The sequence below is a fragment of the Pagrus pagrus genome (genome assembly GCF_965226575.1).
Source record: "Pagrus pagrus genome assembly, chromosome: 6".
NCBI lineage: Eukaryota > Metazoa > Chordata > Actinopteri > Spariformes > Sparidae > Pagrus > Pagrus pagrus.
Window position 1 is genome coordinate 14,537,567 of NC_140190.1, and position 24,666 is coordinate 14,562,232.

Sequence of the window (24,666 nt, forward strand, 5' to 3'; positions counted from 1 at the left end):
GTGACAGGAACGAAGGCGTCACCCTGCCAGTTGTAACAACAGAAATACAACTCTGCCACTCAGCATCTTGAGTACCTCAGTGTGAATGAGCTGCCTGAGAATACTGTTGAGCCAAGTGACATCTTGTGGACATGTGATGTAGTTACGACGGTGACGTGCAATGAGACACATCATTTAGGGAAATAAGTACTCTGTGTTTGACCTCTGTCAGAGGCTCTTCCTTTTGTTTTTCCAAGCCGGAAAATTCTAACCGAGGTGTTTGTAATTTTACTTTAGGTGAGAGAAGATACAAATGAATGCAAAGAGGCTCAAAACTCATTCATATATTCACTCACAGACATTTATTTCAATAGGTGGAGTACACTTGTCTCTGTGGTGTGTCAACAGGTAATAAAGACAGATATTATTGCAGTTTTAACCTCTAGGACTCACAATGTAACCTGAGAGAATGAAGTGTATCAGACATCAACAAACTCATACCTGGTATGCTCGTTATGACCAGGACAATCTTCAGTCGTGACTCATGAGATTACAGCCTGACCTGCTCACAGCGCAGAGGGATTTAACTCGGGCTGTAACTCATGCCGCAAGCCCACGCAAATGACATTGCATCTTTGCTCGCACGCTCACAGTCTGCCACATCACTCAGCAAACCAGCATTTACTTGTATATATTTTATGGACAGCGTTCACATGTTTTTGCTGTTTTCTTTAGTCTCTCCTGTTTTTTCCTAAAGTTTAACTTAAAAAAAAAAAAAGATCTTCATTAAGAATATCCTCAATTTATGTTTAAGTCTTTGTGGTGTAAAATAAACCACTCTGAGGGCGTGGGAGCATACAAGATAAATTGAGGGATCACAAGATAATAAATGGGGCAGGAAAGAAGAATAATACTGTACCGGTACACAAATTTTACTCTGCTCTCTTCTTGAGTGTTTTGAATTTGTGTCCTCACAACTCATATACAGACATATGTAATCTAATGGGTCGCAAGTAGGGGCCTGGCCAGTGGGTGGGTGACCACCGTCAGATGTCCCTAGCCCACTAACCTGTAAAATAATCTACTGGGAGGAGTATTTGGAGATCATCTTGCCCTGGGCACGAGAAAGACTACCAGCCGCCCTGGACACTGCTTTATTTAAAGAGGTCAGCATAGTGACTTTTCAAATTAGTCTTGAAAAGAATAAAATAAAGTTGCAAAGGTGATCTCGTGGGCAGGTGGAACCTCTTGAAAAATGTTTTTCTGTAGTTTGAATGCAATCCTCAAAAGAATAATGCTTTAAAATTCAGGGTTAGCAGGCAAGTTGCATAACTTATCGTTTGTTAGAAGTGAAGTAAACATGAGAGAGAACAGACTGCGGTGCTCCGTTATATCCATAATGTTACAGTGTCTGATGGTAGCTGTCAGATTAATCGATTGATTGATTGATCGTCCACAGTCTCCTCTCGCTCTTCTACCTGCTAGTCTCCCTCACTGCAGCTGCCTGAGAGGATCCATCCTCAGGATACTACAAGACCCGCACAGCCGACATAATTATATAATTAATATAGTTAATGAATCATATAGTCACCAGGAATGATACACTTTGTTTATCAAGTGCTGTATCATTCCTGGTTATTCTGATTTACTTGTTGCTGTCAGATGAAAACCGCAGATCTCCAACTTCCTGAAACTGGAGGGATGACAGGTGCTTTCCTGTTACAGTCAGTCCACGCCCCTTCAGCTTTCTTTCTTTCTTTCTTTCTTTCTTTCTTTCTTTCTTTGCAATGGTGTTTAATGTTTTGACATTTTATGACTCAGCAAATTCTTATTTGTCTGCGCTTTAACTGTTGTGTGTCTGTTTTATGTCTGAACCGCTCTTCTTTTTTTCTTAAGATCAATTACCTCTTGGCATATTGTCCTTGAACACATCTTTGATTTCAGATCATGTTGAGGGTGAAATCTCACAAAGTGGAAAAAAGTTGAAAACCAGTTTTAGTGTGTATTTTACTGAGTAGGCGATTTGTTACTATAATATAAACTAAAATACAAACATGCACATACTTGAATTCATGTAAATTATCTATACGTTAGTCATATAAACAGTCCACACACACACACACACACACACACACACACACACACACACACACACACACACACACACACACACACACACACACACACAGAGGAGTAAAGTCCATCATGTGTAGCACAAAATACATGTAGCAGGTTTGTTTTAAAACTTAATACAACACCAGCAGGACCCCTCCAAACACACCTCTGTTGCTTTCACCTCACCTCGTTGCTATGGCAACGCAGAGCTCAGGTGATCTCAGTATCTGAGAGCACGAGAGCCTGGACCAACCGGTTCTGCTGGCTTTGACAAAAGACTGACATCCAAATAGCAGCCGAGGAGGAGTGACAAAATATCTGCTGTGCATTTGATCTCTCACAGAAAACACTTGGAAGGTGATTCATAACCTGCTGCCCAATCAGTAATGACCCAGATATTGCATAATGCCTTACTTATTCAATTTATAATATCTTCATAATCCTAATTTATGGGTTTGTATTGTTGTTTTGTATCACATGTAAGGAGTGTGTAATCTGGGTGTTAATGTTTTAATAATCGTTATGTAATTGTTACAGTTGCATAACTGTTAATGCTAACAAAATCTGGTGAATGTTGAGGATTTTATCTGAATGTAGGTGAAGATTTAAACTTTCAGCTCTGAATAAATAATGATTTGAGTTAAACTTGTGCGTGTCCGTGATTTGACTCCAGCTCAGCTGAAACATGAGGCAGGGAGCCTCTGCAGCAGCCGAAACTTTATCCGCGGCGCAGCGCACTCATTCATACAGCTGTCAAAGCGCAGGGAATAAAGGAAGAACAGCTTCCGGTATCAGCTTTTCAAAATAATGCTGTTTACTGACCAGCCTCATACACAAAACGCCAAAGTAATTTAAACAAGATAAACAATTACACACAGATAATCTCTCTCTCAACTTCTTGCCTTGTACGTTTGAGTTTCTTTTTTCTACAGTGTCTATCTTTATTTTATAAAGGCTTATCTTATGATGTTATTATTTTATCAAACATTTTAATTAGCTGCATTCTGCTGTCTATATTATCTCTATTATTTTCTTTATTGTCTTTTCCTTTCCTTTTTATTACACTTTCTTTTTATTGTACTAGACTTATACATACAGGGACATAATAATAATAATAGGCACACAACAGTTAGTAGGCCTGTCTGCCATTTGACCTCTTAAACTTTTTACCCTTTTTGAGATAAACTCTCTTCAATAACCTTAAAACAGACTCGACCCTGAAGGCTCCTGTGATTCTTCCATTATAAAAAACAACAAAACAAAATCATTTTGTAAATCTGAATTACACACTGCCAGTAAATAACATACACTGGAGTTTTCATGCCAGTGCCAAACATCAAAGACGGCATGAACCGGGCCTTAGGTCAGATAACATCCTGCAACAATCTGCCATAGATATAAGCTGTTATATATCTGTCAACCACAGCTATTAAGGCTGCAATTACAGTATTGTGTATCCTGCCATACCTGTTCATGTCATGTGTGTGCTGTGAAACTCGCGGGCAGCTTACAGTATTGACTTTGCAACAGTGTGCCCGAGGAGTGGTCAGTATCAACAATGAATCACTTTCTGTAGGGAAGAGAACTCCTGTTGCACAACCCTGAGTGGACTTTATTTCTTAAGCATGGTGCACCTTTGGTATCAATGCAATCAATAAGATGTTTACAGCTGATGGACATTTTTACTTTGACTTTGATCCAAAAGTATAGAAATGCATGTGATGTATGTGTTGTAGCTGAAACAATGAGGATGCACTTTGCAATACAGAGGCAAACTATGTTTCAGATAGTGTTGGGTTGCTGTTGCTGAACTCCTTGTTTCATTCTTGTTTCCCTCTTTTGCAGTCAGTGTTTAGTTTTTAATGATTTTATGTTTCTTGTAACACAATCAGCAACAACAACAACAACAACAACAACAACAACAGCAATAACTTAAATATTATAAAACAATGTGTATTTTCTCTTTAAACAAGTTATTTTTCAAAGTGTGCTTTCATGCATCGGAGGAAGTATTCAAAATCTTTTTTCTTGAGTGAGGCAGTGATAACACAATGTAAAAATGCTTTTTTACAAGTGAAGGTCAATTATTCAAAATGTTATGATAAATGTAGTTGAAGTATCAACAGTGTGTCACTGTAATCGCCCCTGAGAATTATATTATTATGTATATAGAGGATGATTACTAAAAATGCATTAACATGTAAGCAGTATTTTAGTTATAAACTGTCCACGTTGAGGTAACTTTGATATTCTAGTGAGTAGTTTATTGCATAAAATTGCACCGTATTTTAATAATTGACCATATATCTTGTTGTAGTGGAGTAAAAACACATTATTTCCTTTTGAAATAAATGGATTAATAAATAAACATATAAAATATCATAAAATGGCCAAACTCAGGTCAAGCACAGGTATCAAAAAACTGTAATTGAATAGAATCAGAAGCAAAATCATCTTTATTTAAGGAATTTGGTTGTTCTCACTGTCACAGATAGAAAATAGACACCTACCAAAGATAAACATCAATTTAATTAATAAAATAGATGTATTTTTTTTATTTTTTTTATTTATTAATTTATTTATTGCAGCTAGTAAAACCCAGTTGAATCATCTTATAGCTTGTTCTATACAGGCTACAAGTCCCAACAAATGTGTTAAGTAGCAACTACATGCTCTTATTTTCTAGCTACAAAGGCTGGACTTCCGGCGCAGCTGCGGTCATCTGCCGCTCTCTTGCCGCAGCGCGCCGCCCTGAGCGCATTCCTGTTTTCAGCGGACCACAGACGTTTCACATTCCTCTGTGGAGCTGTCCCGAGCTACAGGTTGTTTCGTGTGAGCTTTTTTTTTAAAAAGGGTGTTTTACCTCCGTGTCAGCGGGCTTATGACGCCTCAGCGGCAGTAGCTGCTAGCCGTTAGCCGCAGGTGGAGTGGACGGTGGGAAAACATGGACCGCGGACAGAAATCAGAGAGTGTACCTGCTCGCTTTCAAGGGGTGTGACGGACAGATTGGAGGTGAGGAGCTGTGTTGTTTCCTGTTAGCGACTCCAAAAGTCCTCTTGGATAAACTTGTAGCGTCACAGCAGCCGGGACTGATTGAAACTTTTCTTAAAGGTCTCAAAGCTAGCCTGCTGATGCCCGTCAGAGCTCCTGTTACACTGTTAGACTCCATTTCAGTTAACCTCTGACCTATTGTTGTGATTTCAAAGTAAGATTTACCGGGAACAAGGTGTAATGAGAAGGAAGTGAAAACTAATGGGCATTTAATGGACATAGGAGAACCCGGCACGCGGTTTCCTGTCGGTCCTTATCGTGTCATTATCAGCTGATTTTTCATTTACAGTTGCGGCGCAGTGTTTTCCTCGGCCATGGCGGGCTGCTGGCGGTTGTGCCGACGCACCTGTATGTGCTGTCTGTCCGAGGACGAGAAGAGGAGCATCGCTGTGGACAACGAGATCAAGAGGATCCTCAAGCAGCAGAAGAAGAAGGAGAGAAGGGAAATCAAAATCCTGCTGCTGGGTCAGTGGTAGCACACACACAACACCTCACACACAGCTGCTCATCTTTTTCATAATGATGGCACAGGGATGCCAAAAGAGGGAACAAGGGAACAATTAATATGGATATTTTCTGGTTTCTTCAATCCTTCATGATGGCAGACTGAATATCTTTGGGTTGTGGAGTAAACAAGACATTTAAGGACATCATCTTGGGCTTTGGGAAACATTGATCAATATTTTTATTTTTATTATGGTTGCTTGGAGTTTGTATTATTACCTATCTAATCTTGTAAATATTAAAATCTGGGTTTGAATTAAGATGAATAAGATTAAAGGTATGCAAGGCGATACTGGATAATAATAATTGATAGTTATAGTCTCATTCCCAGGTCATTAAATGACAATGCTTTGGATCGGCATCCGGCCCGTAATTCTAACCACATATCTGATGACCTGTTAATGAGATTCAACAATTATCTATCTAATCTGTCTAATCAAACTGGATGAACTGATTTCCGAGAAGACGCCGTAAGCAACACCCTGCATGCAAATTAAAGACTGCTTGGCCTGTTTGGTAGCCAGCAGCATAGAGAGAAAACTATGTAAAACATGTGTCACTGTGTGAATTGTAAAGAATGAGCCAGATTGGGATTGGCTACCTGAAGACACAAAGACAGAAACACAGTCTGCAAACCTACAGGCCTACTTTACAACTGGTTTGATGACTTATGCTTTAATGGAGGCAGGTACCGGAGAGAGGATATTAATGGGTTGTAATACCATTAACAAGTACAATGAGCTTTAAACTGGTTATGAAACAGCCTCGGTTTAATACTGATGCCTCTATATGACCTACATAAGTGAGGAGATTGGCTATATCCATCTGCCAGTTGGTCAGATTCCAAAAAATGAAAACTATCATTCAATTGAGAAAATAATTGGCGGATTAAATGATATTTACAGCCTAACTGAAACCTACTTTATCAAATTTACTGTGCCAAACATGAATGAATTGTTAATTTATTTATTTTTTCAGCTGTAACTCATTAACACAAAAGGAACAGAAAGATACATTTCGTGGCTTAAAGTGAAAAACAAATATTTACATGTAGTCTTATTTTAGGACGTATGGACAAACTGTATTTCTTGATAATAACAAGCAGTACAGTTGAACTGATGTTCTTCACAAATTATTAAAATTGTTCGTTTAGTGTTGTAATCTAAACAAAAGTGAAAAAGACCAACAAATTGATTTAAAATGAAACAAAACAAAAAGTATCTAATTCTCACAAAAGGTGAAACAGGTGAATATTTGACTTGACTTGTTTTATAACAGTACTGGGAACCACAGAGCGTTAATATGACAACAGTGCAGCTGGTTTCCTGCAGTGTTTTATTGTTTTATTGTGAAGGTGGGCAACCTCAACTAAGGACCACATCGTAAAAACAAATACACTTGAAATAAAAGAGAGTATAAAAGAGCAGAGCCAGTATTTCACACGTGCCATGAATTTAATGAGTCAGTCTTTTGTTTAGTTTGTTATCAGCTAACTGACTGGATAACAGGACGAGATCAGGATCTTGGGGCTTGTTCCACCTCTGCTGGACAATATCCTGGGGGAAACCCTGCAATGATTTGGAAAGACAGTAACAATAACTTTAAATTACTGCCTTGTCTTATTTCCTCCATCAGCGTAGAAAAACAGAAAAGTCAAAGTGTTTGTGTCCGGGAACAGGACTGTCAATAAATCATGTCTCAACACAGTTTGGTTGGAGGATGATTTGCTGCTCCTCCGGTGCAGTGTTAAGAAATTACATTAACCCTTATTCAGCTAAAAGACAACTTTCTCTGACACACTAAATTGAGGCTTTCTCAGAAAATAAAACAAGTTGTCATCAGTGCCAAGGCTTTCTCCTTTGAACCTGACTTTAAACACTGTGGCCGAAAATGATCACGAAGAGAAAGTCTATGATGAAACATCCTGTTGAACAGCGTCAGCCAGTCACTTTGTTCTTGATGTGGTTTACTGATTTTCCTTGAACTTTTCAACCCTTGGCTGCACAAATACCTACAGGGCGCATGGTTTTGTAAATCAGATGGGCTACTGGTGGGTGAATCCAGTTTTTCTCCTACCACATGTGACCCTAGAGGGGCTCATAAATACCTGAGAAATGATGCTATCATATCTCACAGTGTTGTCTCGTTGAAATGCAGCTTCAACTTGGATTTTTACTGCTATTGCTCTTACTAAAGAGTGATTGGTTGGATCAATCATTTAACTGCGGTGGTAGTGTTCGAGACATATGTTCAAGGAGGTGGCCTACGACATTACTTATCACCCACCCACAATGCAGTACTGAGTTCCCTCCCCAGACAGCTTAACAACCATTCACACCTGGGCTCACCTAGCCCTAGAAACTCACATGAAGGCTGGTTGGGTCAAGGACCCACAAGTGGCCCTAACGACTCTGAAACTCAGAGTTCACACGTGTCCTTAACGACTTAAGAGGTGAAACCTCTGTAAGAAACTTTAAGAAACTAGTCCAGTTGCCTACGATACAGCACTTAGAACAGGAAGTGTCATGTTTTCCTCATACACCGATTTCCCGCGATGTCCATGGATATACCTGTGATCCAACTCTACCGTGATAAAAGCAAACTTGTGTCTGCAATTTAAGGTTTAATCAGTTCAGACATTTACATGATTAAAGTTATAGTGAGTATAGTTTAGACCTACACTTGGACACTAGACTGTGATTAACTTGATTCACGGATGGCTGAAAATAAAGATATTATTTCTTTTGCAGTTAGTTCTTTTGCATTATTTCAGCTGCTGTCTTCGCCCTGCATTCTAACCAATCCTGCCTTTTTTACCTGTTTAAATATCTTTAAAGCGAATGGCAAACTGTTTTGCTGGATGATAACTTTATTTTTTCTGAAGGCTGATATCTGGAGAAATTCTGATAGCTGGTTCTGCTTCTGTATCGTTGTCTGGTTTTGTGGTTTGTTTGATGTCAGGATGTGTTGCACCTGCTGATATCGTGAATTTTCGTACAAACGGCACTTCTGTTATACACATTAAACTTCCTCTGGCTTTTTCTTTGTAAACCCACAACCTTGAAGTCTAAACTGCGCGTGTGATTTTCTGTTTGTTACCTGTTTAACAAACACCTGCACATGAAGAACAAGCTGCAGTCTGTATTTAAACTGTGTACTCTGTGTGCTCAGAGGCACAGGAACCATTTCAACTTGCAACTGTGGAAGTTGTGGAGTACATTGTTTAAAGCACTTCTGTTTTGTTATTGTTTCATTAAGTCAGTCATACTCACAGTACTGTCCAACTTCCATCTGTGTTTTTATGCGCAAAATACAGTGTATTGAGTTTTCATCAACTGGTATTGTTAATTATGACTAACAATGGCTAACCACGTTAGAACTGGTATTCTGACTTATTGAACTGGAACGTGGTTAACTCAGGTATGACATCATTCCCAGCTCCGACCTGGTACCATAACACAGAGACAGGTTCAAACTGAGGAACTTAATGCAGTGTGTTCATCTCTGAGCTGCCCTGTTGATTGAACCCTCATAATATTATCATTTTTGTTAATTGTTATTTCTCTCGATTGTTGCCTCAGGTACTGGGGAGAGCGGAAAAACTACCTTCATCCGACAGATGAGGATCATCCACGGACGAGGCTACTCAGAAGAGGAGAGGAAGTCCTTCGCCAAATGCATCTTTCAGAACATCTTCACAGCCATGAAGGCCATGACGGGAGCCATGACCATGCTCAAAATCCCCTACTCCAACCCAGAGAACGAGGTACATGGACCACTGCCAGCAAAAAACGCTCCCAGCTACACACTCAGTCGCAAACAAACACAGATGTCTACACAGGTGTGCGGGCATCAGGGCGAGTGCACTAAATTTAGTCAAGGGATTATGTTCACTTTAAACAAGAGGTGTCAAACACACCGGGACAGAAACACACATACAGCATGTTGTAGTCTATAAATAGAGGCTGACAGTATCACCATGAACACACACAATCCCTGAGTAAGACAGATGTTGCAGAGACTAATCAGAGAAAACATGGAACAGGACTTCTTAATAATCTTTGTCAGACAGAGCCCTCTTAAAACGTCACAAACGCTCTTAATATCTTCTAACATGCTGACTGTCTCGCTGTCTTTCAGATCTACGCCAAATGGCTACAGGATGTAAACACAGTGCAGGTCACGAATCTGGAGCGGGGCTACATTGACGCAATCCGCCGCCTCTGGGCAGACATGGGCATCCGGGTCTGTTACAGTCGTCGCTGCGAGTACCAGCTCCTGGACTCCACAGAGTAGTGAGTATATGGAAGTCAGAGTTCTCTAATTTGTGCTGCACCCTGACTGAGGGCTGTGAATCTGAGAGTATCACATGATAAAACACTGTCCCACTGAGTTGCCAACAATAGCCCTTTTCACACAGAGACTCTGCATTATCTCTGCAGCGAAGGCTCGCCATTTCTCCGCCTTTGTTTGTTCACACTGCACCAAGCATCTCTAGCTGGTTGTTTTTCAACGTGTTTCCCCCGGTGCCCTCCTGTTAATCTAAACATGTACCGCTGACTGTTTATAATCATATGGATGCATAATGTTTTGTGATCCTGACCCCACCGTAAATCCTGGAAAGTGACAAAGCTGCGTTTTTCACTCTAAATTACATAATTACATAATCGCCATCAGTAAACAGTGGGTGCTGTCTGACTCTCTCGCTCTGGGATGCTGTTTTCTGGGGGAAAGTTCACTGAAGTCTCGGTCGGGAGGGCTGGCCGTTGTGGTGACATCTTGAAAAAAAGAAGAAAACACACTTCTTTAATGGCTGAATGCCCTTTATCAAATAGCAGAAATAATAGAGTACTGTATATGTGGTAATTGCACACTTAAGAGTGCTGTACATTATGTTTTATTTTAGAGAAGGCAGGGGACGATATGAGAATATCATGTAACGATTATCTTGTCAGACATCATTAAAATATTCTTAAAATGAAAAAGATCAAAAACAATCAAAGAATCTTAAATAAGGAATAATGAATTATAAGGTCAATTCCTGTACAATTAATAAAATTAATTGTGGCAGCTTCATCTCCCTGTAGTTTTTTAGTTTGGAAATTAGTATTTACACACATCAATCTTTATAATGTCTTAAATATTGGGAAACAAATACAACTTGGAATATCCGAGTCCAAAGTGACATTTTCAAAAGTTCAAAACACATTTTGTTCAAAACTTGTTCAAAAATGTTTACAACGATTTAAAACAAATTTTTGAGAAGCCAGAAACAGTACATTTTTTGCTATTTTTACTTTAGAAATGACTGAAAAGATTAAAAGATATCAAAATATTCGACAATAATTTTTTTGGTCAATTGACTAAAAGTATCTGCATGGCTAGAAATCACTAGGAAAAAAACCTTTTAGCACAAATAGCAAATTGTACGTATTCCACAAGCTAAATACTGTATAAGTAGTAAAGTACAACTGCAGTAATCGTGTCACAATTCATGTACCAGCTGCGACATAAATACATGACCTTTGTACCAAAACTCACAAGTGGACAAGCAGCAACAAAAGGCCGTCTAGACAAGCGTCTCTTACTGTAGATGTTTTAAAAATGAAAAAGTATAATGTGAGAAGCTGTGTGGACTTACTAGTTTACATATTTTTGTTTTTTTTATGTTATTATTACGTGAAAAGTTTCTTTATTTTTAGTTCCTTTATTTCTGTGATCTCAAGAAAACAAATCTTTTTCAGACGTTATCTTTAAATAAGAGATCATGTTTTCTTGCTAAATCCACATTTGTACCTGTTATTTTAGACTTTGAAGCCAATCACATTATTATGTGTTTGATTTGTTTCAGCTCCACGTCCAAGTTTTATACTTTTATACTGCATTTAGCACTGACACCACTGGAGGGGGCTAGTTCTTCACAGACTCGACTGTTTTACAGCCATTTTAAAACCACCAGTTGATCAAAAAGTATTTGAGGAAAGCAGTCAGCAGGTTTGGGAGACGTGAAACATCTTTTAAACTGACACCTTAGTAAGTCATTGGACAGAGTGTCCCTGAGACTTTTTTAATCTCCATGAAAAGATGTAACATCCAGAAGGTGTGAGCCTCACGCTCCAAGTGTCTGATGTATCACAGAACAAAGGCTGCTTCTGTTTTCTCTCCTTTCTATTGCTGTTCTGTCCTGTGTTTACCCAGCAGCTCAATCATCATGGTGTGTTTATGATAAGAGACATGCAGTCAACATTAGCTGATGACAGCTTGTATCAACACTAGCCATAAAGCCATAGTCTGCACACGGGCTGATATGGACTCAACCCACTCCCTTCTTGTATTTTTAATCATTGTTTTTTTTAATCATCACTCGTTCATCATATATCTTGTGTCACTCAGTTTGTTTAACGCTGTCGAGGCTGGATGTGATGTAAACAGAGGCAATATGTTTTCACCACAGCTCAGACACAGACTTTTAAGCACTGTTGTAAAACTTTCTTCTTCTTCTCTCTTTTAGCTACATGAATAACTTGGACCGCATCGCCGCCCCAGACTACATCCCCACAGAGCAGGACGTGCTGCGAGTTCGATTCCCCACCACGGGTATCCACGACTACTCCTTCACCATCAAGACCATCACACTGAGGTGATTAGTCTTCAGGTTACCCACCTGTCAGACGGATGGATCCTACACCGACACCATTCACTGCACTGGGGAAAAAAATACTATTGACTCTCGCTGAGGCTTTGTCCGCTCACATCTGTGTGTGTGTGTGTGTGTGCGATCACATTTCCGATTGCGTCTCCACAAAGCCCCTACCAGGAACTGAGGCGGCGCTCTCTGGGTTTATCTTAAACATGTTGGTATTGTTTCTTACTGAGATCTTTGTCTGTTAACTGCAGCTAAGCAGACAAAGATCAAGGTTCTGGGAACGTGTTTACATCATGAGGGATAGCACATGATTAAAACAACTTAAACTGAAGAGAAGGTTTGTCTGGGTTCTTTGATAAAATAAAATACTGTTTTTTGGTGGCAGCATCGTTGCTGCATCCTGGCTTTAGCGCTGCCCAAGACGATTGTGATTGGTTTAAAGAAATACAAACAAGTCAGCATATTTTTTTCCTTAATAACGGAGTGATAATGAATGTTGTACTACTGGCTTAAAAAAGGAGCTCGTTATTTTTTCAAAAAGTCCTGTTATGAGCACGCTTGACAAATTTTCTTCACCATTCACAGTGAGCTGTGGAAAGTGAGGAAAAAGTGGCAAGACAGAGTTGTCTCCCTGTGTGAAAGCATGTCACATTAGAAAGGTGACATGCTGTAAGTCCATGTCAGGAACAGGCGGTCTCAGGCTATTACAGGCCACATGTGGCTGTCAGCTTTTTTTGACAGTTGCGATCAGTCTCCTTGGATCGTGTTGGAACATAATATTTCAGGGTTTTGTCAAGACATTACACAATGACAATCATATCTATTTAACCTCATAGTGATAAATTTAATCGAAAGACCTTAAATCTGTTTCCCAAACTGTTTTCCTCTTGCCCTTTTTAACTCTCTCTTCGTATCGTCCTTCCTCTGCCTCGGTCTCTGACAGGATTGTGGACGTGGGTGGTCAGAAGTCGGAGCGTCGAAAGTGGATTCACTGCTTTGAAAACGTCACCTCCCTCATCTTCCTGGCCTCCCTCAGCGAATACGACCAGGTCCTGGAGGAGAGAGAAACCATTGTAAGAGCACTGAGTGTGTAACTGTGTTGTCCTTAAAAAAAGGATTTTCTTATGTGTCTATCCATCCATCTCTCTTGTGTCTCATATCCTCACTGCAGTCATTTCATCCATCCACCAGCAGGTTTCACTGTCACACAAGAAAATCTCTCTCTCTCTCTCTCTCTCTCTTTCTCCTCAGCCTCTCTAGCTCTCTGTCACCTTCGGTCCATTCCTCCCTCCCTCCCTGTCACTAAGCCGTTTATCTCTCCCAGCCACTTTTAAGTCCGCCAACACATTCATTAACCTCCACTGTGGCCCGTGTGCTCCAGACCCCCCATAAACTCCCCCTGCTCCCTCCCTGCTTCAACCTTAGCCGTCCAAATCGGTCTCGCCATCCATAACAACTCGTGTTTTTTCTCTCTTTAAGTCATAATCATCTCTGGTGTAAAACTTTTATCTACAACAAAATCGCCCCCCTGTATTGAGCTGAAGTGCTGCTGGCTCCAGTATTATATCTGACTCTGTGTCTGTCTTCAGAACCGGATGCATGAGAGTCTGGCTCTGTTCTACACCACCATCCACTCTCCATGGTTCTTCAACACCTCCACCATTCTCTTTCTCAACAAGACTGACATCCTGGCGGACAAAATCCAGACCTCTGACCTGCAGAAATACTTCCCCAGCTTCACAGGTGAGCTGTGGATATATGTGTGTGTTTGTTTTGCTTTGTAATGCAGTCATAGTAAACTTATAGCAACTGTTGGATTAGCTAGATAAGTGGTTTAGTCGTTTGCCAAGCTAATTATTATAATGTTTCTTTTTGTTTTTTTAACATCAGTTTACCGATTCTGATAAAAAGTAGGGAGTAACAGTATAACGAACACGCAAACATAAAATGCACAGGAGAAAACAAACAAAAAAAATGTTGGCAGTCACACCAAAAATTAAGTTTCAGATAATTTATCACAGCAGCTAAAAGGTACTGTAAAATGACAGTATGATGGAGTTAACCTGTGAGACCATCAACCATTCACTTTAATGTTTTAATCAGACTAATGACAGGGTACCAGATTTTCGCAGAGGGTTCCTGTCTAGTGAATCTAATTTTGTCTAGATGAAATTGCCTGATCAAACACTGGGGGCTTCTCAGATTCAGAATTCTAGCAGCAGCTTTCTGGCTCACAGTGTGGATAGAGAGCAAGCAGTTTGATGGGCCAGGCCACCACTTTCTGGACTGAAAAATCTCAACAATTGTCTCTGACCAAAAGATATTCATTTCACCACCATCAACTACCACAATTGCATTAGTTATCTTGCATTAGCATCAGTATATTTAAAGTGTGTATTTTCAGACAGAATCATGTCCAAGAAAAGAGAGGGTTGTGATGTTGTTTTCCTCCAGCCAACTTGCTTTGGTCATGCAGCTATCTCATACTGCAGAGCGGAGGAAATAAGGTATCTAAAAAAAAAATACAAAAGTTGAAAGAGCCCCTGATCCCTGAATTTGAAAGGTTGTCCATCGCTGTGCGTCGTGTCAGCAAAGCCAGCAATCATTGTAGTATTTTTAGCTAGTGCTATTTCTTCCTTTCGCTCTCTACACACAAACAAACAAACACACACACACACACACACACACACACACACACACACACACAAACACACAAACACACACACACACACACACAGTTGCAAATGAGTCACTTCCAGGTACTTGGTGTGCTTAATGATGTTGCTGCAGCCCGCAGCTCTGCTGGCGTGAAAGGCTGTAGAGCGTTGGCCTTACAGTGCCCAACACCCCCACTCCCCCCACCCTCCATCACCCCCACCCTCTCTCCCTCTGTTACCCATGGCAACCACAGACAGATACTTTACTTCCCCCAAGCCCTGCACCCCCCGCTTACCTCCGGGTGTACATTTGTGAGGTGTGTGTGCGCAGGGCGGCAATTACTTGTGTGTGAGCGTGTGTGTGTGCACGCCCACTGTGTTGTACCATCAGCATTAGCAGGGTAAAAAAATGACTCATACAGGGTCAAGCTCCTTGATGTCAATTTAACCTTAACGGCAACTCTGAACAGTTCCCACCGCTCCTGCTGTTTGCTGCTAATGCTGTGGTGCTCCGTGTGGAGATGTGTGACTGTGTGGCCCTTTTTACTGCTGCTGTAACCACACTTGAAGGCTGTTGTTGTTAAGAGGCCCAGCAGTACCATGGTGACACAGTGAGAAACTTGAATTAGAACAGAGCTGAAATGATAAGTCAATTAAAGGATTAGTCAAATGACAAAAAATGAATCAATTATCAGGCAAAAACTACAAATAATTAATTCAGTAAATCTGCCCCTGTCTTGATTAATGATTTTAACTTTAAACTGTTAGATAATAGTGAAAATGGGCATTACATTTTCCCACCGTCCAAGTGAATCTATTTCAATAGCTTGTTTTTTTTGACTACCGATCTGCTGATGCTGATTAATTGTCGATTGACTTGGATTATTTATTGCAGTTCCCGTTTTATATCATTGTTTATCAAATATCTTTGGGTTGTGGACGATTTGTCTAACAAAACAGCTAATTTAAAGATGTCACTATGGGCCCTGTGAACTTTTAATGGGTATTTTACACTAATTTCGACATTATATAGATTCAATGATTACAATAAGATTAGATAAGATATGTGCCTTTGTTGATCCCCTGTCTGAAAAATTCAATTTGGCACAGCAGCAAAAGAAAACTCTGCAAACAATAACAAAAGGTAGGAGTGCAAGGTAGGAACCGACTAAGAATTAGAATAGATTTATAGAATAGACTTGAGCATCGCAGCATCCAGATAACATGACGGACGTAGTTGTCAAGTAATAACTGGGGTAGTATTTCCTGAAACAACAGTAAAATAAAAGTAAACTCACTCAAAACACCATCGGCCAACAAATGATTTTGATTCCTTTGGTTTTTCAGATAAACTTTGTGAGAACTGGCTGTAATCTTTGTAATCTTTTATCCAACAAAGTGGGAAATTGTGAAGCTTTTCACACCGTCGAGAATTACTACAAAGACGGACTCTGTGTCCTTCTTCCAGCCTCCCTCGTGATTTTGGCTGTTGCATAACAACAAAATATCGCCGGGGACTTTAAATCATGTGACAATCATGCAGGGTCACTGAAGTAAAAGATGCATTGATATCCTGAATGTTAACGGTAATTTAATCTGATTGTGCTTTCATTCTTCAGAACTTATTGCCTTTCTGAAAACTTATTTTCTGGGTTTTCATTCTCTCTCTCTATCACTTATTTTCATCATTGACTCATCTATTGATTATTCCCTTTAATAATAGTTTGGGCCATAAATTGTCAGAAAATTGTGAAGCACAAACAAAAGTTGACATCTTCAAAGAGCTTATTTTGATTGTCAGCAGTCTAAAAACTCCTAAATTATTGATTTAGTATCACATGAGACAAAGATAAAGCTACAAAAAAGATCATTTTTTTTTGTATTAATTAGTTGCAGACTGACTAATTGCTCTGGTTCCAACCTAAATTCATCTTCTGCTTTCATCTCCTCTCACCTCTGTGACAGGTAAGAGGCGAGACCCCGAGGACGCCAAGAACTACATCAGCAAGCTGTACGAGCAGCAAGCCATCAACCGTGACAAGCGGGAGGAGCGAAAGACTCTGTACCCACACTTCACCTGCGCCACAGACACCAACAACATCCGCAGGGTCTTCAGCGACGTCAAGGACACGGTGCTGCTTAAGTCACTCAGGGACTACGGGGTCATCTGAACTTTGACTGGCTGAGTGAAGGACCTGATAAAGGCCAACATTTTGTTTATTTTTTCCGATTAAATGAAATGCAGGCCTTTTTTAAAGCCCCAACAATCAGAATGTCACCAATCCCTTGTTCTCTGGAGCAGGTGCAGAAAGAAGGGACAGTTTGTACTCTTCTCTGACCGCCAGCACAATCACTTACCCGCTCAGCGGTCCACTTCCTCTTGAGGTAGAAAACCCGAGGACATCGAGGGATATTCAGGATCATCCAACTCCTAATCACAGAGCGAGAACCTTTAATCATCCTCATTTCTTTCAGAAGCCTTTTCCCGCTTTTGTTTTTTTTTTTTTTTTCTTTGAAAAGATGAAGAAGTGTTTGGGTCATGCAGTGACTAAATTGATCCATAATTGAAGCAGGAGCAGAGATGCTATGAAGTGCTGTGCTGCCATTAACGGAGTAATGACTTTTACAAGTGGAGATGGGGTCATGCTTGGGTACTCCACCCTGTCACACACGTTTTTATATGAATCCTGGTAGACTCAGTTGTAGTAGATGCTCACACATTGTAAACAGTTTCTATTCTGTACCAAACATGGCTAGAATGAGTTACTGCACCTTTAATTTAAGACATCCTGAATCAGGGGATTTTCTCTCTGTGGATGTCACCACAGAGTCTTTGATTGTTTCACCTCGGAGTGACAAAATCCCTATCGATTACAGTTATCTCACACTGGCCATAGTTCTTACACATTATCGTATTCAACACATCTGTTCAGAAATGTCTTTATCGATTACCATGCGCATAACATTGCGTAACTGCCTCCTGTAGAGTCCCTCGAGGTGCTGTCACAGCAGTATGTGATAACATCCTTACATTAAACTCCAGTTGTTCTCCACAGTCAGAACAAGCTGCGAGTCACAATAGATGTGAGGTGGATTAAAGTTTGTACAGTTAAAGAGTCCATTTTTTAAATTCAACTAATAAATGTAATAGATTACATTTGTCAAACACCCATTAAAGTGTGCTGTAAAGCAGCTGAGCACTGGGTGAGGAGGCCGATATGATGTTTTTAGTAGTTTGGTGATAAGCGGATCCACCTGTCGTCGGCATCTGTTTTGTTGAAGTGTGCCTATGTGCAACATCCGTTAATAGTATCCAAGATGTTCATCACTGATGCCTTTCTGATTGGAAAAGATAAGCATATGAAAGAGATTTGGATGGTTTGGGTCCAGATACAGGGGAAAAAGTTTTTCAAAGCTACAATGATCAATATTGTTAGATTAACAATGGATCACATGACTACTTCAATGCAACAGGGGAGACAGCTCATTATGATTTTCTGTCGTGCAGCTTTAAAGGAGCAATTTGTAAGATACAGCTAAAATGTTAGTGTAAAATATTCACTGCAGAGTGTGAAGAAACATCAGTTTCATAGAAGTTTCTCTTTTTTACTGAAGTAAGACAAAAATAACTGCACATTTTGTTCAAACTCGACGTTTGGTGGAAATAAATTTTTAATTCACAGAGTAAGATGTGGAAATCTGGGCTCTATACAAGGTTTTCACCCGCTGCTGAAACCAGACTCTCTCCTCTAAGAGAGACGCCAGTTGTGCCTTCACATCACCGGACTCATTGTCCTGGTTAGAGGTTCTGTAAATCACCTCCATACTGTATCCTCTGTTGTCAAATCGACCTCTGTTGGTCTCGCAGGCTGTGTTCAGTCCCAGTCTGGTGTCCAGACGTGTTCACTGGGAGCCAGACGAGCTAGTTGAGCTGAGCCCCGTTGCCTGCATAGTCTCCCTTTGTGATCGGAGGTCGCGGTCCAGGCAGACTTTAGTTGGCTAATAGGGCCAATAGCTCCGTGGCTAACTCAGCTAATTAGCTAACGGAAGCTAGTCCCTACAGCCAAAGATAGCTACCCCCTATATTGTTGGGGCTACCTTTGAATTCTGGCCCTGTGTTACAATTAGCACCTTTAATGTTTTTATCCACTCTCGCTGCTGTCATAGCAGTGCTGTTTCTAGGTGCAACAGGGAGCTGTTGAAAAGTACTGTACGCTACCTGCTCAGCATAAACCAACAAATAGATGAGTGGACCATTTAGCAGCTCAAGAGCCAGATATTTCTCTCGGGAGATGATGGAGACCCAAAATAGAGCTAAAATAAGAGTTAATATTGGACTAAGATTCACCAGAATCACAACTAAATGAATGCTAATTTTGTTTCATAACTGATGGATGTCTAAAGTGGTTGCCTGTTTTGTACTTTTCAACTCTCAGTTTCCAGACAGCAATAAAGCCAAGAGCAGCTTTCTGACAGTCCGTCTTAAAGTTTTCAGCTAGCTGAGTCTTTATTGACCTGGTATAGAAGATGCTGCACAGCTATCTTCAACCATCTCCATTCAATTCTCCTGTCAGCTCAACGCAATTAAGAGACTTAATTAAAACCAATACGATAAATATGAGCACAAATCACGGTTGGGGGCTGACAGGTTGTTAAAGGTCACGAGTGATTGGAACTGTGACTTGTTTGTCCTGCAATAAAACAGCTTGATTCACACTGACGAATTCAAATCAACGACGTTGAAAAGACTCCGTCAGGCGATCTGCTGGGTGAAGATGATTAAAATGAGGTGACAGTGTGAAGTCTCTGTGCCTCCTGCAGTATTTATAACAGTGTGAAGAGGGGAATTTTATAATATTGATTAGAAGCGTGAGTTCTATCCCCGTGTGCGTCACTGAGTGTCGAGTGTGTGCTGAGTGGAAAATGACATTGAAATTCATAAATTAACTGACCGTGATGGCTGAGCTAACATTAGCTCACAATGTGTCTGTTTTGTGGTTTTGGCTGCTGTTTTTTTTAACTGTACACGAAGTGTTTTGAATAAGATATCATAGCCTTATTGTTGAATCTTTTCGATGCCTTTAAACACAAATGTATCGGTTTACTGTACATTTCCTGATGACTACTATACTTTTGATTGATTTTTTTACTGCTGAATTTTTTATTATTGTTTCCCAACAGCACATAAACTGTGACAAGAGATTGCTCTTGCTAGTGAACTACTTTTCATGCATTGGGAGGCCTCTTCTCATACGGTGACAGTGGTTTATTTTGTGTAGACTCGGGTGGAGGACATGGGCAAATATTTTTTTTCTAGTTAATATTAAAAACAAACTTTTGAACACAAACACTCTTCTGCTTGCTTTTGTTTGTCTTCCTTGGCTGATATGACAGAGCGTCCCTGTCTCTCCAAGTCATGTGTTTTCTCCTCACCACACTCCATCACCAAGACAAAGCACAGGCTGCAATCACACACTCACTGTGAGTCACAGTTTGCAGGTAACACAGGATTTACAAAGGATTTACACATGGGATTTCTGATAACAGACTTATTTCCATAAACCTGTATGTTGTGTTCCTGAGAATCTACCCGTAAAAACAGCCATCAGATCTATGAAGGGGAAAACTTTCCCCGTGTTCAGAGCCTGAGAATGTAGATTTGACAGATGAGGGCAGTTCAGGCTTCACACAGATGATAGCTGCTTAAACAGCCTTATTCCTCCTTCTGGCAGAAGCAAAGTAGATCCTCATTAATAAGAAACAGACAAATCGTTCTCCAAACAAAATTTGGTTAGCTTCTTCGAGTGGGGATCTCTTTAATGAGCTACTGACATAAAAAAGGCTTTGGTGGACACCATCCATCGTGATCCGCGGCAGGTCTCATTTCCCAAGTTAGAAAGTTGTCTTTCCAACTTCAGTGTGTTCATGTGCGTCAAGTCGGATTGTGGGAGCGCCATAAGAAGGTGCTTTGCATTGCTCAGAGCTTTTCAACAAACACTTTGACAGCTGTTCCAGTATCTGAGTGACAAAGAAGAACAAAGGAAACAGATCATGTCAGTAGTGAAATATAATTATTTGACTTTAGCTGAAAAGTTTCTTACCGCCAACCCAATGTTTACTTTTGTCTGCCGTGTTTCAGCATCGTATGACATCAACTCGTGGTCATATGGAGCCTGATGCTCATACTTTTTATTAAAAGGAGCACTTTGTAAGAGAACCAACAATCAACCATCTTTCTCCAGAATCACATTTTGCACCTTTAAACCTCTTTAAGTCTGCTGTCATATCTATAAACACATGTCTCTGTCAACAGAGGTGGCTTGGTCTGGGCATGTATCGATGTAACTTCTAAACAACCCCTCTGCCTCTGCACTCTCGGCTACTAGGACAGAAAGGGTGGATGGCATATTAAAAAGAAGGATGCATTGTGGGGGATGGCGTTCCACTTAACCTCACCCAGGGTTTTATATGCTAATTAGCTAGTTATGCGCTCTGTTTCTTGCCGTTTAAGGGCCAAAGTCTGACAAAGTTTGTTTTGGTCTCTGTCGTTGGACAAAGTCTACTGTTTTGTTTTGTTTTATTAATATTACTTGGTCTTAAAAAAGAAAACATTCATTTTCTTTTCTAGCAAGAAGAATCCACACGACTGAATTGAATCCTCTGCAGAAATTCACAGAATGGCCTCCAGTTTGGGACGGACCCAATTTTGGCTGACATTTAAAAAGATTGATTCCTCCGGGACTTTGTGTTCCAGTCTCCCTAAAAATGGTCTGTACTGAAGAAGATGAGGGGGATTTGACAACAGGTGGGAAGCCGGGGCTCAGTGCCCTTTACTGATAATGAGGGGCCTGTGTGTGTGAATCTCAAACAACATACCCACACTGTTGTTCTGATCAACCCCCTGCATCTCGGCTGAACTTGAGCTTACGGTGATGTGCTGTGCGAGGGGCGAGAAGTCCAGCAGCGTGTGTGATCTCCTGTGCAGAGGCAGAGCTGAGATGTGTAGCGCAGGTTGGCCCGTGGGCTTTTTAAAACCTATTTTGCTGCCTGGTTTGTTGCTATGGACTGCCTGTCGCTGATAAGAGCCAGTCAAAGCTTTTTCCATTTCCCCCAGTGTTCCTTGAAACAGATACACACCTGCTGTGCACTTATCAAACATACGCTCCACATATACAGATACACACACAGATACTACAGCAGCGGCAACAATAACCTGTCAAGATTAGCGAGTAAAAATAGCTGCGAAAATGTAAACACCTGCTAAACACAAAGCCCTGCAGCAAAGTGAGGCGGCTGGACAGAAAGGTGCAGATTGAACTGCGTGGCGATTGCTGAAGCCGTGGTTAGAATCCAGTTGCATCACCATATATTGTGAGATGTTGCCATTATTGTGTACCAACCCTGCACCTTTTCACCGTGGCAAGCGAGACGTGTTTTTCAAAAGGGTATTTTCAAAGCCATTTCAGCATTTGGGCACAAAGAGAAAAAGCTGCTTATCAGCCCAAGAATTGAATCAATTTGCCAGCATGAATCATCACTCCGTGTCCCAAAACAGCTAAAGCAATTGCAGCAGCAGCTGCCCCTTTGTAGCCCGAATCTCCCTCGCTGTGTGGCGTCTCACACACATTGCTCAACTCAGAGGGGGCAAAGAGTCCGTCTGAATACCGTCCATCGACAAAACCTACAAGATCTTGACCTGGTCTGACATGAGTCTCTGAGTGTCAATCAGGACTGAAAACAGCAGAGTTGCCAGTTAACTTCCGTCGGTGTTATGTTTATGGGGTTATTGTTTGTTGTCGTCACAGCTAATAATTCAGCTGCAGAAAGTGATATCATGGGAAAAAGAGACGGAAAAGTATCCATTCTGATTCTGTGCTCTCTGCTCAGCAACACCTGGCTCGGACTGCGTCTCGGGCATTAATGAGTTTTTTGAGAAACTGCTGCAGGCCTTTGGTTTATTAATGTGGAGGAAGGAGCAACACAAAATGTTCCCAATTAAAATGAAGATGAATCGCAGCATCGGGTCCCCTGTTGTGACTCTACTTCGGTCTCTAAATCTCTGCCATACAGACAGGCCATTAAGCAATAAGGGCTGCTCTGATCCCACACATCATATCCCTCCCCGGACGCTGTGTGTACATCAGAGCCACGAAGCTGTGCAGGGTGGAGGAGTAGGCTCAGATGGACTGAACTCATCAGAACGATTTGATGTGCCATAATGACTTTGCGGGGACTGAAACCTGTATTTAAATCCAAAATGTCATGTTTTCCGAACCCTGACCGAGTGGTTTTTGTACCTGAACCTTACCCAAGTATAGACACAGTGTTTTCATAAAATAAAATTGAAGAAAGGGTAAGCTGCAAGAGTAACAGAGCCATTTTAATATTGGGGAGGAGGAGGTGATGCGATTGCCATCACTCAGCCATCTGTCCTGACAGCTCAAACGTGTCATACATATTTTCATACAATAGGCAACAAGTTTTGTTCGACTGGCACGATGTCTTTGTGCGACACAAGAGCCTTTTGTGTCTTTTTCATCCTCTTTTATGTGCCACTCTGTGTGGTGCCACTCTGATCACTTCATCTAATAGATCACAAAGCAGAAAGGCAGAGAGAGACTGCCGATCATCCGCTCTTATCTCCCTTGGGGCTTAATGTTAAAGCATGACACGCACAGACACACAGAAATGTATCTGAGTCCTCCCTCACCTTCCCCTCCTCCCGCGTAAAAACTACACGGCAAAGTTTCAAAAGAAGTTCCTTTTTTCCACTCGGGCAGACACTCAGTGAGCTATACGCTGTTTACCCCATTATCGCCCCTGACCGCTGACACCAAATCAAATGGAAAAGTACACACATATATATTTGTTGCCGGGGGAGACGCTGGCGAGATATGAGATCCACATCAGGTCAGCAGCTTGGCGCTTCTAACTGGAGAGGTTTTGTCTCTGTGGCCTACTCCTCTCCCTGAGGGGATACATTGTCTGGTCTGGTCTGGTTTAGAGCAGCAGTTCAGTCTGTAAAATGCTTTAAAAACTCCTCGTTGTAGTAATGTGCGGGAGGAAACCCAGTTTGGCTGAAATGATAATGGTGGTGGAGAGGGTAGGTGTGGAAATAAGGCAGCACTTTAACAGGAGACAGAAACTTCATACAGATTTGGAGATCATTTTGTGTTTGATCTGTTATGTTGTTTTTGGATGAAAGAAACACAGGCTTCTCAAATGTGGGACATTTAACGATGTATTTCATGTCGTAGAACAAAACGTGCAAATATCTTCAGCCTGTGGTAACCACAGACCTTATTTCAGGAATTTAACGCAAAACCCAATAAAAAGCACTCATTGACTTTGAGACGAGGGAGCCAGATGTGCAAAAATGCAAACTGATTTCTTCAAAGGTAGACAAAAGCAGCCCTTTAATTTCGGGGTGGCAACTGTTAATGGAATAATGACAATAATTTTTGTCAGCTGTAGCTAAACAAACATGACAAAGCACGGAAAAAGAAACAGCATTGCACTTGTATCGCAGAGTAGAGCTACAGGCTATCAGTAATTTTATAATAAGTATGATAAGTACAAATTTAAGACTAAACTCTTCATTTTAAAAAGATATTTTTTCAACTTGAGAAAGTGAATCATGAATGACACTGCTAATGTTACTTTGGAGAACTAATTTACCTGCTGATCCACGATTTTGTCTGTGCAAACTCAGAT

The 24,666-nt window shown here is 40.8% G+C and overlaps 1 protein-coding gene across 1 annotated transcript; it reads left to right on the plus strand.

Annotated features, from left to right (window-relative positions):
• The first annotated feature begins 4,804 nt into the window (after positions 1–4,804).
• gna15.1 (guanine nucleotide binding protein (G protein), alpha 15 (Gq class), tandem duplicate 1) lies at positions 4,805–20,293 on the plus strand. Its single transcript, XM_084354039.1, has 8 exons — positions 4,805–5,106; positions 5,435–5,610; positions 9,231–9,415; positions 9,790–9,944; positions 12,161–12,289; positions 13,239–13,368; positions 13,885–14,038; positions 16,918–20,293. The coding sequence occupies exons 2-8, from the start codon at positions 5,460–5,462 to the stop codon at positions 17,121–17,123; spliced, it is 1,110 nt and encodes a 369-aa protein (XP_084210165.1). The 5' UTR covers positions 4,805–5,106; positions 5,435–5,459; the 3' UTR covers positions 17,124–20,293.
• The last annotated feature ends 4,373 nt before the right edge of the window (positions 20,294–24,666 follow it).